The sequence below is a fragment of the Microtus pennsylvanicus genome, chromosome 15 (assembly GCF_037038515.1).
Source record: "Microtus pennsylvanicus isolate mMicPen1 chromosome 15, mMicPen1.hap1, whole genome shotgun sequence".
Lineage (NCBI taxonomy): Eukaryota > Metazoa > Chordata > Mammalia > Rodentia > Cricetidae > Microtus > Microtus pennsylvanicus.
The window spans coordinates 43,851,015-43,866,153 of record NC_134593.1 but is presented as its reverse complement, the minus strand read 5'-3'; the positions used below and the strand labels follow the sequence as shown (position 1 = coordinate 43,866,153).

Sequence of the window (15,139 nt, the reverse complement as noted above, 5' to 3'; positions counted from 1 at the left end):
GATATTCATTGTGAACTGTTTTTACTATAGTATCTGTCACACCAAGGCAGGTACACTGTTTTTCTTTTTCAAAAAATGAAACGGCTTTTAAAGAAACACTACTTTGTCATTGTATCTACGTTAAACTCCTACAGTGTGTAGTAGGCAGTCTGAATGCATGCCAAGCTATAAACATGAACCACCCACATTATTTTAGGTTCAACTGTTATCTAGGTATATAGGTTATTCTATTTTCCTAGGCATTTCATTTTTCCCCCACAAACGATTGCATACTAGATTGCTTTGAAGTTACTTCTCCTTTATTACAAATGTTAATAGTTTTAAAACAATATCAAATAAAAGGTATTCAGTTTAAGGGAGGGGAAACTGTGGTCAGTACGTAATATGAAAAAAAATACTTTTAAATAAAAAATTTTTAAAAATATTCAAATACTTGCAGAACTGAAATAAGTTTTCCAACCAACTTCTGATCTAGAGCAGTGTGTTACATGACTCAATTAATTATTAAAATACTTTGTTTTTTTTCCCCTTCTCATTCATTTAGCTAAAGGACATAAAATCAGCAGATCAGAAAACAACACTCCTTCATTTCCTGGTGGATATATGTGAAGAAAAGCACCCGGACATCCTGCACTTTGTTGATGATTTGGCACACTTAGACAAAGCTAGTAGAGGTTTGTGGTTTTATTTAGAACTATATATGTCTTTGTTCTGGTCTTCAGTTCTAAGAGAAAATAATGCTTTGTATCTGCACATATTATCTCTTTTGTTATAGTGGTTTCATATGAAATATGGTGATTTGAAAAGACATTATGGGCTATGAGTTTTCATGATTAAGAATATTTATTGATTTGGGTAGACACTAAGATGTTTGAAGTGCACTCCATTCTAGATTAAACTTCATGGATGCCTGCCTACCCTCTCCTGTTTAGTTTCTTACTCTTGACTTCGGCAGTGCTTCCTAATCCTATGCCATTAATAAGTACCAAGTGGCATTCCCAAGCACTATTGCATACCGAAATGAGTGTCTTCCTTTTGCCCAAGTTTCAAATCTGTGTAAAGGAATTAAGGATTCTTTTGTTGTACTACTAGATATTAGTCTTCCAATTAATCTCTCCTACTACATAAATTGCTAACCTGGTTATAGGCCCTTTTTACAACCTTAAGAGTTCAGATAGAACCTGTTACTAACACTTTATTTTAATCTGATTTAAATTTTAAAAATTTGGCCACCATAAAAAGTGCAGTTTTCACTTATATTAACATAGATATTTTTTCTATCCAAGCACCTACTTATCTCACAATAACTACGTTATGAATGTTTTAGAACACAACTCGTTCACAGTGGTGTGATAGCTGTATTCTTTTTGTGTTAACCATTAGTAATAATAATATCAAATCATGTTTTGTGTATGAACTCTTTTATTCTTTTTTATACTGAAATCTATGATCCTGAAGAAGGAAATTTATTTTTTTCTGCATTAAATACAATATATCAAATATGTTTATTATTCCCTGTACCTTAAATTTTTCATTTGCTGTAAAGTGGCAATTTTAGGATTTTACTTGCAAAGAGAAATGGGATTGGATGAGATGTCCTTTATAATTTTACCATGATATATGTTTCTTTGAAATATGTATTTCAAATGGCTTTTTATAAATTGATCATCTGGATTTTTGGTTGCCACATTAGACTTTTTACAACTCAGTTGTAATAATATTAAATTATTTGTTTTGCCCCTATCTTATTTTAAATGGCTTTGATATAAGAAAATTTTCAGATAGATATAGAATGATGTACACACTTATATGTCTAAATGTAGTTTGAGAAGAGACAAGCGTTCACATTATTTTCTTGGACATTATGAGACAGAGGCTTGGAAATAAGCAAACGAGAAACATTTAAAAAATTCTTGGTAATCTAAAAAGCACAATTAAACCATTAAGTCAAGGAAAATAATTTTTTTAAGGTGAGATTTTTTTTGAGATTTTGGAATATTTTTGCTAATGTCAAAATATGTGAACTTGAAATTGGGAGTTTGGTGAACAAACATTGCATTTGTAAGTAGCATATTAGTGTCTAGAAGTGGCACAAAAGCACTTGAAATACAGTTGGGTTCTTTTAATGTTGCAAAGATGATTGTGTAGATAAGAAGAATCTGTGCTAGAACCTTTAGACAATGAGTTGGAATTTTTTACCAGTCACCATTCCCTTAAAGTTGCAAATTTATTTATTCACTAATAGTTATGCCCAGCATGATCCCCTTATCTCTGCATCCAAAGTGCAGAGACTACAAGATTGTATCCATTTCCTCGCTTCATAATTCTTAATAAATGCTTCTTAGAGGCCATACGAAGTTGAAATAAGGTCTGCCAACATAGCCCAGATTGTCTTTGAAAGAACTTTGCTTCCCAACTTGGCCTGCATCTTGAAGCAGTTTTGCTATTTTACCTTCTGGGATGCTAGGACTGCAAATGTGAACTAGGACTGATTCAATTTGTACTTTAAAAACTTCCTATCATTTTCCTTCTAGCAGTTTTTGGGTATAAATTAAGTTTTTGAATACCACCTATTTTGACTCATTTAATATACTTTTAATTCTATGTAAATATTCTGACATTCTGTTCTTTTAAAATCTATTTAGTTTGCATTAAGACTTTCAGAGTTCTAAGCTAGTAATTTGCTTGTTCTGTTTGTTTTCCTTCTTGGTGTTCCAGGGGGCATTCAGGGGCCTTGGGGCATTTGGTTTCCATCTGTTACAGCAAAGGCATGAGTGTGCAAGGGTCAGCAGATACTGCTAATATGTTTCACTGGGAGCAGCAAACTTCATGTTTGGAATAATGCTTTTTAATAGTATAGATGATTGTTAAGCATAATTTCCTTTTCATTATATGATCCAAATAATGAAGGAAATATTAGAGGAGTAAAGGTAATGTTTTAGATGAAATAAGTCTGTGTATGCTTTGGAGAATTGAGTGTTCTTACGTATCGTCATTTAAAGTTTCCACTTTTGAAACATCCTCAGTGAGCTATCACATGAATTAAAAAGTACCTTTGGTTTTGAGCCATAACAAATCCTGGTCATTAGGTACTCCTAGATCAGCAGGGGGACTTTCAGTGCAACTAATGAGCTTACCCGACTGACAATTTTCAAAAATCTACTTCATTAGGATGCTTCTTTTCTAAGAAATAATGGCTTATGGCTTTTCTGTTGTGTTTCACTGAAAATATTTTGGTTCATTATTGTATTTCTGTATACCATGGTAGATTTTCTTTCTTTTGTGGAATTCTAAGGGTTGGATACATTTTTTCTTGTCTACATAATTAAAATTAATTTAGCCTTTGAAGGTTTTGTTTACTACCTACTAGAAATCTGTAAAATTGGAACAATTATTAATGTGCAGAAAGTGACAGAACTTTTGTTTGTTTCTTGGGAAGAAAGGTTAAATTGGAACTCAGGTGAGGCTAGGAAGATGGTTTACTGGTTACATCCTCTTCCCCTGGGCAGCTAAACCCCTGTAAATCCAACTTCAGTGGAGCTTTTGCTCTCATCCGGCCTACACAGGCACATACCCACGCTGTCACACACATACACATGGTGAAAACTAGTAAGATAAAAAAAAATGTGGTTAGTCTATAACATTATATTGGTCAGCCTTTTTTTGAGGGTCTTCATAACTGTCTTATATAGTGGTCCATTTCTTCCTTGCCAATTCTCACTTATACAAATGACATCCTGGTTCATTCATTCATTCAGCAAGGCTGTGCTTAGTGATGACTGTATCAGAACTGTGTTATGTCATTGGTGCAGTGTACGTCCTCCGACTTCTTGCAGTGCAGCCTATGTAAAACAGGCTGATGTGGACCCCACCAGTCTTCTCCCTCACCTGTAAATTGTTTTCCTTCCTTTTCTTTGAGATTTCTCTCTATATTGAGCTCCTGTGTTTCTCCCTTCATAGAACTTCTCCTGGGGTTATCTCTGCCATCCCCAAGGACATAAAAGTCATCATTTGCAGTGACTTACAAATTTACTTTTTAGACTTTCCATCTCTGCTTACATTTGTGCCTGCCACAACTTTTACTGTTCTCTTCTGAATCTCAAACAGGTGTGACGATCATAGTGGGCCATGATAGAGCATGCCGCTTTTAATGTCTCCTCCCAAATTGTTTGCTTGAGAGCACTTTTGGTTCACTTTCTTTGGATTTGTCCCCCCTTATTTGTTGTTTTCTTTATGGCCTTCAGCAATTCAGTGTATACAGTTTGGCCTGTTGAACCCATGAGAGGTAAGGCCTGGAGTGTTTGTCTAGACTTCTCTTCATTAGCCATTTTATAGTTAATGACATGCTCTCTTTGGTGGCTCTTTTTAAGCTCACAATAGTATGTGAACATTTGACTTTTCCCTTAAGGATGATTTCATAAATGTCCCGGGAATCCTTAAAACTACTCTACTCCAGATTGTCACTGGGTTTTTGAGAATGGAATTTACTCATTGAAGCTCTATTCTCAGATGAAGTAGCCTTCTGTATATTATCAAGTGGGTTCATGGAAGTCACACTTCTAATTTTTTCTTTGCCTGTATTCTTACCACTTAAAAGGATTCCTTGATGTGTCATATTTGATTTCTTTTCATCTTAATATACTTTCTGCTTCTAAGCCTCTATCAAACTGCTTCTAACTAGTAATTCCTCCATCTGACCCAAATTGTTGTCTGCTAAATATATCTCCTACTCTCTGGTTCCTCATGCATTTCCAACATTTTATGATAAATGCCTTACTAAATACCAAATGTTTATCTTTTATTCACCTACTGTGAGCACTTAGAACACTTAATTTCCAGGTGGCTGCCACCTGGAAACTGCATCGTGCATCCATCTTCTGTAGCCAGCATACGGCATATGTCTAAAGACATACATGAACGTTGAGTTGTTACCTCCCCAAAATGACAAATTTCGTCAGAAGGCAGATACATTTTGTGATATTAGGTATTAATAATTAGGTCAGTGTCATTTTCTATCACCCCAGAGCAGAGTTAACCACTCAGCTAACACTGTTCATTGAAAAGTTTTAGAGGTGATTTATGGATTGGAACTTTATATTTGGAGTGACATACATAACTCATTGATGTTTCATATTGTACAGTATTAGACTTTGATGACATACATTTATTTTATACATTTCTATCTATACAAAGGTGAATTTTCTCAATAAGCAATTCTGTTAATTTATGTTGAACATATTAAGCATGATTCAATTTTAGAACGTCATGAGAAGAGATACTGGTTTATGGCATTGTCAGTGGTACAGAGGGAAACTACTTGAGCTTTTAAAGCCTGAATCATGTGCTTTATAAGTTTTATGTTGACTCTGCTCCAGTGGTTCTGAGCTTGACTGTTTTGGGGTATGTGATTTCTTTGATTAAAATGAAAATTGTGCTATGCCTTACTGTACCTTGGTGTAACCCAACTTCTGCCCCATAAGAATAGGGAAAGTTAGTTTACTATCTCTCTGGCAGCACTATGCACAAAAGATCACCCATATTGACATACTAGATGGACCCCTGCGGGCTGAGGTCAGTGGCTTCAGAGAAACAAGGCTATGACCACATGAATGTGTTCTAGAACTATGAGACAATAGCAAAATGTTAGCTAACTGGTGTATTGTTGTGATAGCTACTCTACTCAAGGAGTCTTATTGTTTCTTTGTTTGGAGATTTTTGCCCATAGGACACAGTTGCACATACTGAATCTTTTTATCTTGTCTCATTAGATCTAAAAGCAGTTACAAATATTCAGAGCTCTCTAGTAAACAGTTTATGATGGGGAAGTCCCTCTACATACTATCAGTTATCACGCTTGTAAAAAATTGCAAAAAAATCTTTGATTTTTTTACTAGACTTGATATTTAAATGAATAGATACACAGTGAAATATGGAAACATTCCAAATAAATATATTTATGAACACTCACATACATTTAGTGTGGAGGAGACTATTGGCATCTCTTTGGTTTTCTTTTAGCTTGCCTTCATTTTTGATGAAGTATGTCAAGTTTGTTTTTGTATTTTTATTTTACTCACTGTATTTGGATGTATATTTCTCTTTTATTTATTTCTGCTTGCTGATATAACACTTGTGATTTTAATTAAAGCAAGTAATTGATGACAGTTGGGAATAGTCTGAATTATCTGTTGAAAGAAACCAAAAGGGAGATATAGATCACTTCTGAGCTGTTATCTTTGTTTCTACAGATAGATCAACAGATAAAAGCTGTGTCCATAAAGGTATCCTGGGACCCCTAGAATTTTATACACATCTAATGAGTGTATTTGAGTATATTAATAAAGCTAGATATTGTAAAGATAAATTTACTTTCAAAATATAATTTGCTTTTAGTGTTTTAGCTATTATACTAGCTAAACATAATGTGATCTAGTAAATTTTACAATAAATGTGTTTTAAAAATCTAAAAATAACACAACAGTATATAATTTGATCATTTCCAAGTTAATCATTGGATTTTTGATCAGGTACTCTACCAAAAAATGTGTTCATAAAATTAAAACATCATAAAGCCAGGCATTTACATTGTATTACAAACCCTGTGTATTGATAAGGGGCCATATATCTAATTCCTGCCCACAGATTTCACAGAGAATCTATATAGCTTTAACTATATAGAAACTTGAATATGAGTTGTTAGGGTAATCATTTCATAGTGCAAAATATAAACTGCATGGAAAGCAGCCAGATGGAACAAAAGCCATACGGCCAGTATCATTGGAAGGATTGAAGATGCTGCAGAGTGACATTGAAGAACACTGGTCATGCAGGAACTACTTGGAGCTAAAGATTGCTTTTTGAGATACTGAGCTAGGAACATTTCCCGAATCTGCTGCTGCTTGGGTTGATAGATGATGATGAAGAAGAAAACTACATCACAAAGACCTCTACATCTTTTTGGAGGTTAACAGACTGAAAGTAGCATCAATACAGCATTAATCTTCCCAAGAAACTAACAGTTTACAGTGTGTGCAGATTTTTGGCCAGCAAGAGATCTGAAGTGGCTTCAAGAGGAGTTCTGTCAGTGTCACCTATAAGCCACAGCTAAGATCAAATGACAGAGCAGTATTTGTAATGGCAGCCAAGGTCTTAGAGCTTTCTTCAAGCTGCTGGCGGTGAGGCACTATTTACTGCTCCTATGTTTGCAGCATGGGATGTGAAATTACCAACAAGGAAGATGAAAGATGTCAAAATAGGGGAATCAAAACTATAACTTACTATGGCAAATCTGTATTTTACAAAGAAACTTCTACTGTGGATAGAACAAACATTTATGGCAGTCTCCTGTGTCTCTTGGGTGACAAAGTAATGTGTTACATCAGGGGCTGAATAGAAGACGCCTAGAATTGATAAGTTGCCACTGGCAAAATTTGTACCTGTTCCTCAGAAGCCCATCTGTGTTTGGAGAATTTGCAAATCTTGAGTTGATGTTTTTATTAATTTCCCTGAGTTACCATAACTGTTCACCATAGCTAAATGCCTATAAATAACAAATTTATTCTCCCCCATATTTACAAGATATAAATCCCAAGTAAGGGTAGTTGCTACAGTCCATTTTCCTGGAAAGGGACAAAGGGAAACCAGCTCATGCTTTCTCCTGTATTTTTGTGGCTGCTGGCAGTCCTCAGTGATCCCTGGTTTGTAGACATGTCACTGCATGCTCTGCTTTTATCCTTGTTGCTACTTTTTCTTGTTTCTGCATAGCTAATCCTCAGCTTGGAATCTTCAGTCACTAGGTGACTTTTTACGGAATTACTTCATTTTTCCATGAAGCTCACCTTCTGCGATTTCGGGACGATGTGCATTTCTGTGGACACTGTTCAACCAGCTCCAGTTGTCTTTATAACCACTCTCCTGACTTCATGGAGGCACGTCAGCATCTCTGAGGATGATGAAACAGTTAAGAGAAATTACCCTAGTAGTTATATCTGGAACTCACTTGTCATGAAACTGTAAACTGATCTGGTTTTATTTTTAAGGGTCACTGCTGATAAACTTGTAAAATTCCCTGTTTTTTGTTATGATATCCAAATACAAAATGAGTTAAAATTCATATATTCCTCAGAATTTAAGGACTTTTATATTTACAGGCATAATAGCTAACAATTTTAGATGGTAAAACAAACAAACAAAAAAAGTCACCATTAGTTTAGATATTGGAGGCATTGTAATGTGGGCGAAGCTGCTCTTTCAATCATTACCATTGAAGTTAGGTGACTGGGTTTCAAATGCCAGCTTGCTAGAGGTAAGCCTTTGACTCAGGTAGGGTTGCTTCGACAAAATAACCTGAAATATCCAGCCAGGGGGAGGTTGATAGTTTTATTTTTGCTAGCTGCAATTTAGAAGTGGCTACTTGAAGGATTTTCCGATTTTTGAAGTTCCAGTCCTATAGTCTCCTGGCTTCTTTTTTTGGGCTGAAGGCAAGGTTATTGGAGTGTTTTGCTGAGGGAGTTGATTATGTCATGGCATCCAGGTAGCAGAGATAGAGAAAGAGGCTTAGCACAAGATGCACCATTCAAAGATAGGCCATCTGTAGTAACCTGCCTCCTCCAAATGGGCCCTATTTCTTAATAATCAACTGATCTGTGAATTCACCAGTGTGTTAATCTGTTGACGAGATTAATACTCTCATGATCCACATACCTCTCAATAACACCCCCAGCCAGGGCCCAGAGAATCCACACATGAGCCTTTGAGGTCATTTTGTTTTCTCTTCAAGACTAACCTAATTAGCGCCTTGCTTTTGAGTCCCAGAATGTTTACTTATACAATGTAGACAACAGTGTATAAATGCTTATAAATCTGCTACAGAACCTAATAAACTATTTAAATGTTCTGTGTTCATCACAATTGATGCTTTTATCATTCAACGAAATTATCTGATACACACCTAGCTTTGCAAACATTAATAGGCAAGTAAAAGTCTGTGTGGATAGCTTAGAGTTTTAATTTGTATGGTCACCTCTGTTTTAAGAATTTTACACTGGGTTGCTTGAATATATATAACCAAAGATTTTTTTAGACCTGTATATTTGTGTCTGTGTGTGTGGGGGGGTGTATTTGTGTGGGGGGGTATGTTTGTGCATGAACTTTAAGACAGTTGAAAACAGTCTCCATGCAGCAGTTACACTAGTCCTAAGTGTACAGGTAAATGCATAAGCAGCTGGATAGCCAAGCATTCCCATATGGAACTTGGAAAGTAGGTCACAGATTTACTCCTTCTTTAACCTGAAAAAATTTTCTTCAAATTTACATTTTGAAGTTTGACCCCAAATTAATTTTTGAAAAAGCAGTTATACCACTAAATACCTTTTAAAAAACTGAGTCCCAGCAACTCTTCAACCATGTAGAATTAATTTTTCTAAAGTGTTAGTTATTTTTATTAAACTGCTACTACAGGTTACATGCAAAACTAATTTGTCAACCTAGAGTTATTAAGGTGTGCCATAAAATATGAGTTATTATATGATAACAGCACATCCTATAGAAACATGAGAAATGATGTTGACTCACATTCATATGTGATATTACCGAATGCATGACTAACCTAACACACATAAAAAAGTAATATATACAACCTTCCTCTCTTCACTCAGAAGGCTTCATCTTTATTGTACATTTAAATTGATCAGTCACTAGTGAGACATATTTCTTCTATAAATATGTCTATAAATATCGGTGTAATAGTGAGCTCTCAGCAAATAGCATTCACAGTTCTTTCTATACACTTAATGAATAAATGAATTAGTACCTAGCAATCCTTGTTGATGTTTTGAGCCTGTAAAGAATGAACTCTCACTTCCCAGTAGACACTGTACTAGATACTTGCCTTGGTAAGGACAAGGCTTTCCGGTGAGCCTCTGACAAGGAAAACTTGAGTGAGTGTCTCACCATTGATCAAAGCTTTTGTCACAGTCCCATATGGGGTCCTGGAGAGCTGTGAGCACAAAGGTCCTTGTTGTACTGAAATTTCCATTTTAGGTGTGAGTGCAGAACATAAACCACAGAAAGGAGATGTGTGCATCCCTCGGCTAGCTCAGGAGTATAACAGAATGTCATTAAGATTTGTTTTATTCTACTTTTCCTTTTTTTTTTTTTTTAAGAAGAAGAGTAGTATTTGGTTTTATCATGTGTCTCCGGGCCATCTAGTCTCAGGTTCTTGGTTACACAAGCAGTGTCGGGTATGGGTTCCACGTTGTGGATCTTAAGTCAAATTAGTCATTGGTTACTTTGTGCCACCTTTGTGCTATGTTATCTTACAGTCAGGATACTATTGCAGATGAAAGGGTTTGTGGCTGGGTTGGTGCTTCTGTTTCTCCTTTCGTAGTGTGCTCAGTTCTCATACAGAAGTATGCACCGACTTAACATTTCCATGATCAGTGACTTGTATATTTTCAGCAGTGGGGCATTACTACCCATTTGTGGTGAACAACCAGTAGTCTTGGGTTCTGGGGGGTTCCAATGGGACCCCTTTGGCCAATAATTCAATTAGATATAAAACTATCCAGGTACTGAAAGCTTCATTTGGTTATAGAGTATGGCTAGTTGGAACTCTCTCCCCCATTATATGGAGATTTCATTTAGATTTCCTTCATCTATGTTTATATTTCAAAGTTTTCTACTGAACTAGATTTTCATACTACCCTGTAATTGACCATTAAATTTCACTGTCTCTCCCCATTTTCCCTCTTTCATCCCCCTCTTATCTCCCTCTCATTCCTCTTTAACTTCCCTGCACTCTACTTGATCTTTCCTCTGTAGCCACCCTGTCCATCCATAACTATCTGTTCTATTTCCCTTTTCTAAGAAGAGCTATATGACCCAATACCCCTAAGTTCCTTACTCTTTAACTAACTGTTGTCATTCTATGGATTGTAGCTTGGTTATCATTGACTTAAGAGCTAATATCTGCATAAGAGATTATATGCCATATTTGTCTTTCTGGGCCTATGTTACCTCTCTCAGGATGATTTTTTTATTTATTTTTTTAACAGCTGAGTAATACTTCATTGTGTAAATGTATCACATTTTCTTTATCCAGACTTAGGTTGAGTGGCATCTAGGTTGTTCCACATTTCTGGCTATTATGAATATAACAGCAATGAACAGCAAGTGTCTCTGTGATAGGATAAGTCGTGTTTTTGTTGTATGCCCAAGAGAAGCACAGCAGAATCTTGATGTAGATCTGTTTATTCCCATCTTCCTGAGGACCTGCCACACTGATTTCCTTAGTGACTGTATAAGTTTGCACTCCCTCCAGAAATGGGTTAGTAGGAGGGAGGGTGACAGAGAAAATGTATGTGATTCACTTCAGACAGCAGCATAGTGGAGGACGAGACAGCAGCAGGTGATCTGCTCCAGTGCTGGTGGTGAGAGTGGGAGACTGGATTTGGAGGAGTGGAGAGCGAGCTTAGGATCCACAGTTAACCTTTCCCTGCGCCAGATGGTCTCTGAGCTCTCAGGAAACGCCTGATGAAGTTGGGGACTGGGATAAAGCCACTAGTCAGAGAAGATGGTTGGTGGGAAGGTTTGTGTGATCCACTGGGGAGGTGGGCAGGGACGGAAGGGAGGACCCAGGAAATGGTTTGCTACAGAGCTGGAGATTAGACTGGGGGATTAGATTTGGAGAAGAGGAGAAAAAATTAGCTTCCCTGTTTCCCTGCCTGGGCCGTTTATGCTTAATATTTATCCTGTGGCACATTGAAGAGGTGGACCAGCACTCTCCTGTATAAGCACACAAAACTCTTCTTTCACTTGAGGTCTCCTTCTGACTATTGATACAATCATCTCTTCTGTGTTCTCCTCCTCCTCCTCCTCCTCCTCCTCCTCCTCCTCCTCCTCCTCCTCCTCCTCCTCCTCCTCCTCCTCCTTCTTCTTTTTGTTTGTTTTTTTGAGACAGGGTTTCTGTGTGATTTTTGGAGCCTGTCCTGGAACTAGCTCTTGTATACCAGGCTGGTCTCAAACTCACAGAGATCCACCTGCCTCTGCCTCCCAAGTGCTGGGATTAAAGGCGTGCGCCACCACCGCCCGGCTCTGTGTACTTCTTGAAATTCAGTTTTGCCTTGTTCATCAGTATCTCTGTTGATATAAAGATTTCTCAAGTTCTTATATTACACATGATTTTCTTCAAGTTGATTTTGTCCTACAAATTCGGTTCTCAGATACAAAACCTTTTCTGCCTATAAAACTCACATGATTCTTGCCGAGAAAGCTGATTCGTTCCCCACATACCCGTGCAGCACTGCAGCAGAAACGCATGCTCCGTTTCCCGATGTGGCTTTGTAACCTCCCCATTTGTTCAGCACCTTTCACTCTCCATGCCCCTCAACAAATACAGTTTCTCTGGCAACGTGATGAAAAAAAAAAGGCAAAAAACCCCAAGCATGTTTCTCTGTGCATTTGATATAGCCTGGTAACATTTCTAATTTTAATCTCCATCTTACGACTTTTACTGTGATATACTAATTATTTTGTTGTCAACCTCATTGATGTTCAGGATTAAAATACCACTGTGGTTTACTTATATCTGTCTTGTCCCTCTGATTTTATAATTTTTAACTTAGCATTCATGAAATACTATGCAGCTGTTGAATATCTAGCAATGTGTTATATTACTGAAGATACAGAAGTAAATGGAATATGAAGTTCTTTTTTGAATAAACGAATGGAACTTTAATAACAATAATAACAATTATAAGAACTGTTCACACATGTAATCACATAGATGTGGCTTAATTGCATTTTGCCAGTTGCAGAGGCCAGTCTCAGACAACTATGAGGTGAATGATGAAGAGTCCTCCTTTACAGAATTCTCAGCCATTGGGGGACAAAGCTACATAAATCAATAACTGTGGTAGAGTACATCAACTTTATGTTCTAATGATAGAGAGTTCACTTTCCAGCAGACCTGGTGGGGACTTTTGACTCTTGTTATAAGCTCCAAGATAAGAGCGGTAGAGGAATGGGATGGACAACAGGGAAATGGGTGTCATTTATAGAATCAGATGCATGATGGATGACGAGGGACAGGAACAACAGAACTATAAGCTGCATATTGTATTTGAGGATATTTTATGACCGAGATCCAGCCACGTTGTGGGTACTCAAATATTATGTAAGCACAGTCATCTGGGAGTTATTGTTAGTGTGGAAATCTATATGCACAGTGCAGAGATTTTGGAGATAGTAGAAAGGGAGACAGGAGTGTTCCATAAGACCTGGATAGTCATTGAGAAATTGAGAAGTTCAGGACTCAAGGGCTTGTTTACGCTTTCTGAACACAGGAGTGGGTTCTTGGTGGTGTACCGCTGGATATTATATGAGAGGGAAGGTTCACAACTAGCAACTTCGCATACAGGAAACAACTTGTTGTGGTCCTTCTGCCATTCCACTATAGATAAGGCAGTATGTCTCAGATAATTGAAAGATAGCCTATCTGATTCAATCTGCACTAAAATAGACAAATCAGAAGGCCTTACATTATGTTAGCCAACTTTGATAACAGTTCAGTTTTTATTATGTTCATTCTAAGCAATGATAAAAATGCCCATTACTTAGTCAAGAAATGTGACACAGTTGAAAGGCAAAAGGTAGGGAACAGCTTCTAGGACTTTGCAAATTTATAGCAAATTCAGGATTGATAGCTGTCTGGACTTGAAACCGGTATTTTCCCCTGACGGAACGAAGAAACAAACCAGCACCGTAGGCTTGCTATCCAAACTCTCTACCACTGAGCTAAGCCCCCAAATTTGAATCAAAGTATCATCTCATGAGATTGGGCCCTTGTCCTGCAAAAAGTACACTGTCCACTCTTTAGGCCACACCCAGGCATACCTGTAAATTCATGCTTCCTTGAGAGTGTGTAGTTGAAAACTTCCCTAACTATTTGAAATTACTCAAAAAGCAATCACTGACACAAGTAAAATTTTGTTTAAAGAACAAAGCATCTATTTATAGAAATGTAGGGACTTTTTTTTTTTTAAATGTGTCAGAGAGTCGGGATTCTTACATTGTTCTTTAGTGTTACCCACCGGTCGGATGGCTCCAACCATTAGATTGTATGTTATCAGCCTGGAATTTACACACTCCTTTTTCTTTTCCAAATGTGCTTTGGTCTTTACTTAAAAGCTAGCATTGAAAGGTTGGTCAATTACATTTAAATTCACTTAACCACAGTGTACAAGTAATGTAATCAGAGAGTGCAGATGAAGCAGAAGAAAAGGCTTAGTGCGATTGCTGTTTGTAGAGTAGCCACACGAGCACCATTTTAAAAAGATAGCTTACTTATTCTTGCTGTTGGACTTAAATGTGCCCACAAGCATCTCTAACTTTGTGCCCTGGAACACAGTGACTTTCTTTAGGCTGATGTCTCAATGTCCTGCTGTCCTGTAATATAATGATCATGGTGAACACCATGAATTTCTTATTGTTTTATAAATGTTGGTATCACTTATTTCAAACTTTAAGTTTTATAATTTCTTATTCACTTCTACAAATAAAAAATATATAATACCAAAAGGGCTTCAACCTATTTTAAAAGAATTTATCTCTATGAAATGTCAGTGAGTTAAAATTTGAGGTGAGATATTCTGTTTTTACTGATGTTGAAATAGAACATAAGAGAAGTTGCTCCACATCACAGAAAAGCAATCCCCAATGTACTGTACTGTACTGGTTGGGGCTAGTGTTCTGATGTATTAAATATGTGAGTGGAGGATGAATACTTCAATATTCCCTTCTCCCAGTCTTCCAGGGAAAGAAAGAAGAGGCTGTGGAGCTTGAGTTAGTCATTAATGGCCAGTGGTTTAGTTACCATTGTCATGTAATGACACTCTGATAAAAATTGAAACCAAGAGGCAGGGGAGATTCTAGGTCTGAGAGCCTCCAGATGTTCTGGGAGTGTAGCATGCCCAAAGGACAGGTATCTCTGCCTGTTCTCCTATTCTTTTTAGTGGGCTTCTCCTGACTTAGGCTGTCCCTGTGTCATTGCCATTTTAATGGCACTACCACTATAAGGACTGTGCTTTCCCAAGTTCATGAGCCACCATAGTGAATTCTGAACCTTTCGGGAAGGGGCCAG

The 15,139-nt window shown here is 37.1% G+C and overlaps 1 protein-coding gene across 1 annotated transcript in view; it reads left to right on the top strand.

The window, feature by feature from the left end:
* Positions 1-15,139, top strand: part of Diaph3 (diaphanous related formin 3) — a 449,402-nt gene that overhangs the window by 256,045 nt on the left and 178,218 nt on the right. The window contains exon 22 of the mRNA XM_075949702.1: positions 545-674. Coding sequence (XP_075805817.1) covers positions 545-674 — 130 coding nt within the window. The remainder of the gene's footprint in view (positions 1-544; positions 675-15,139) is intronic.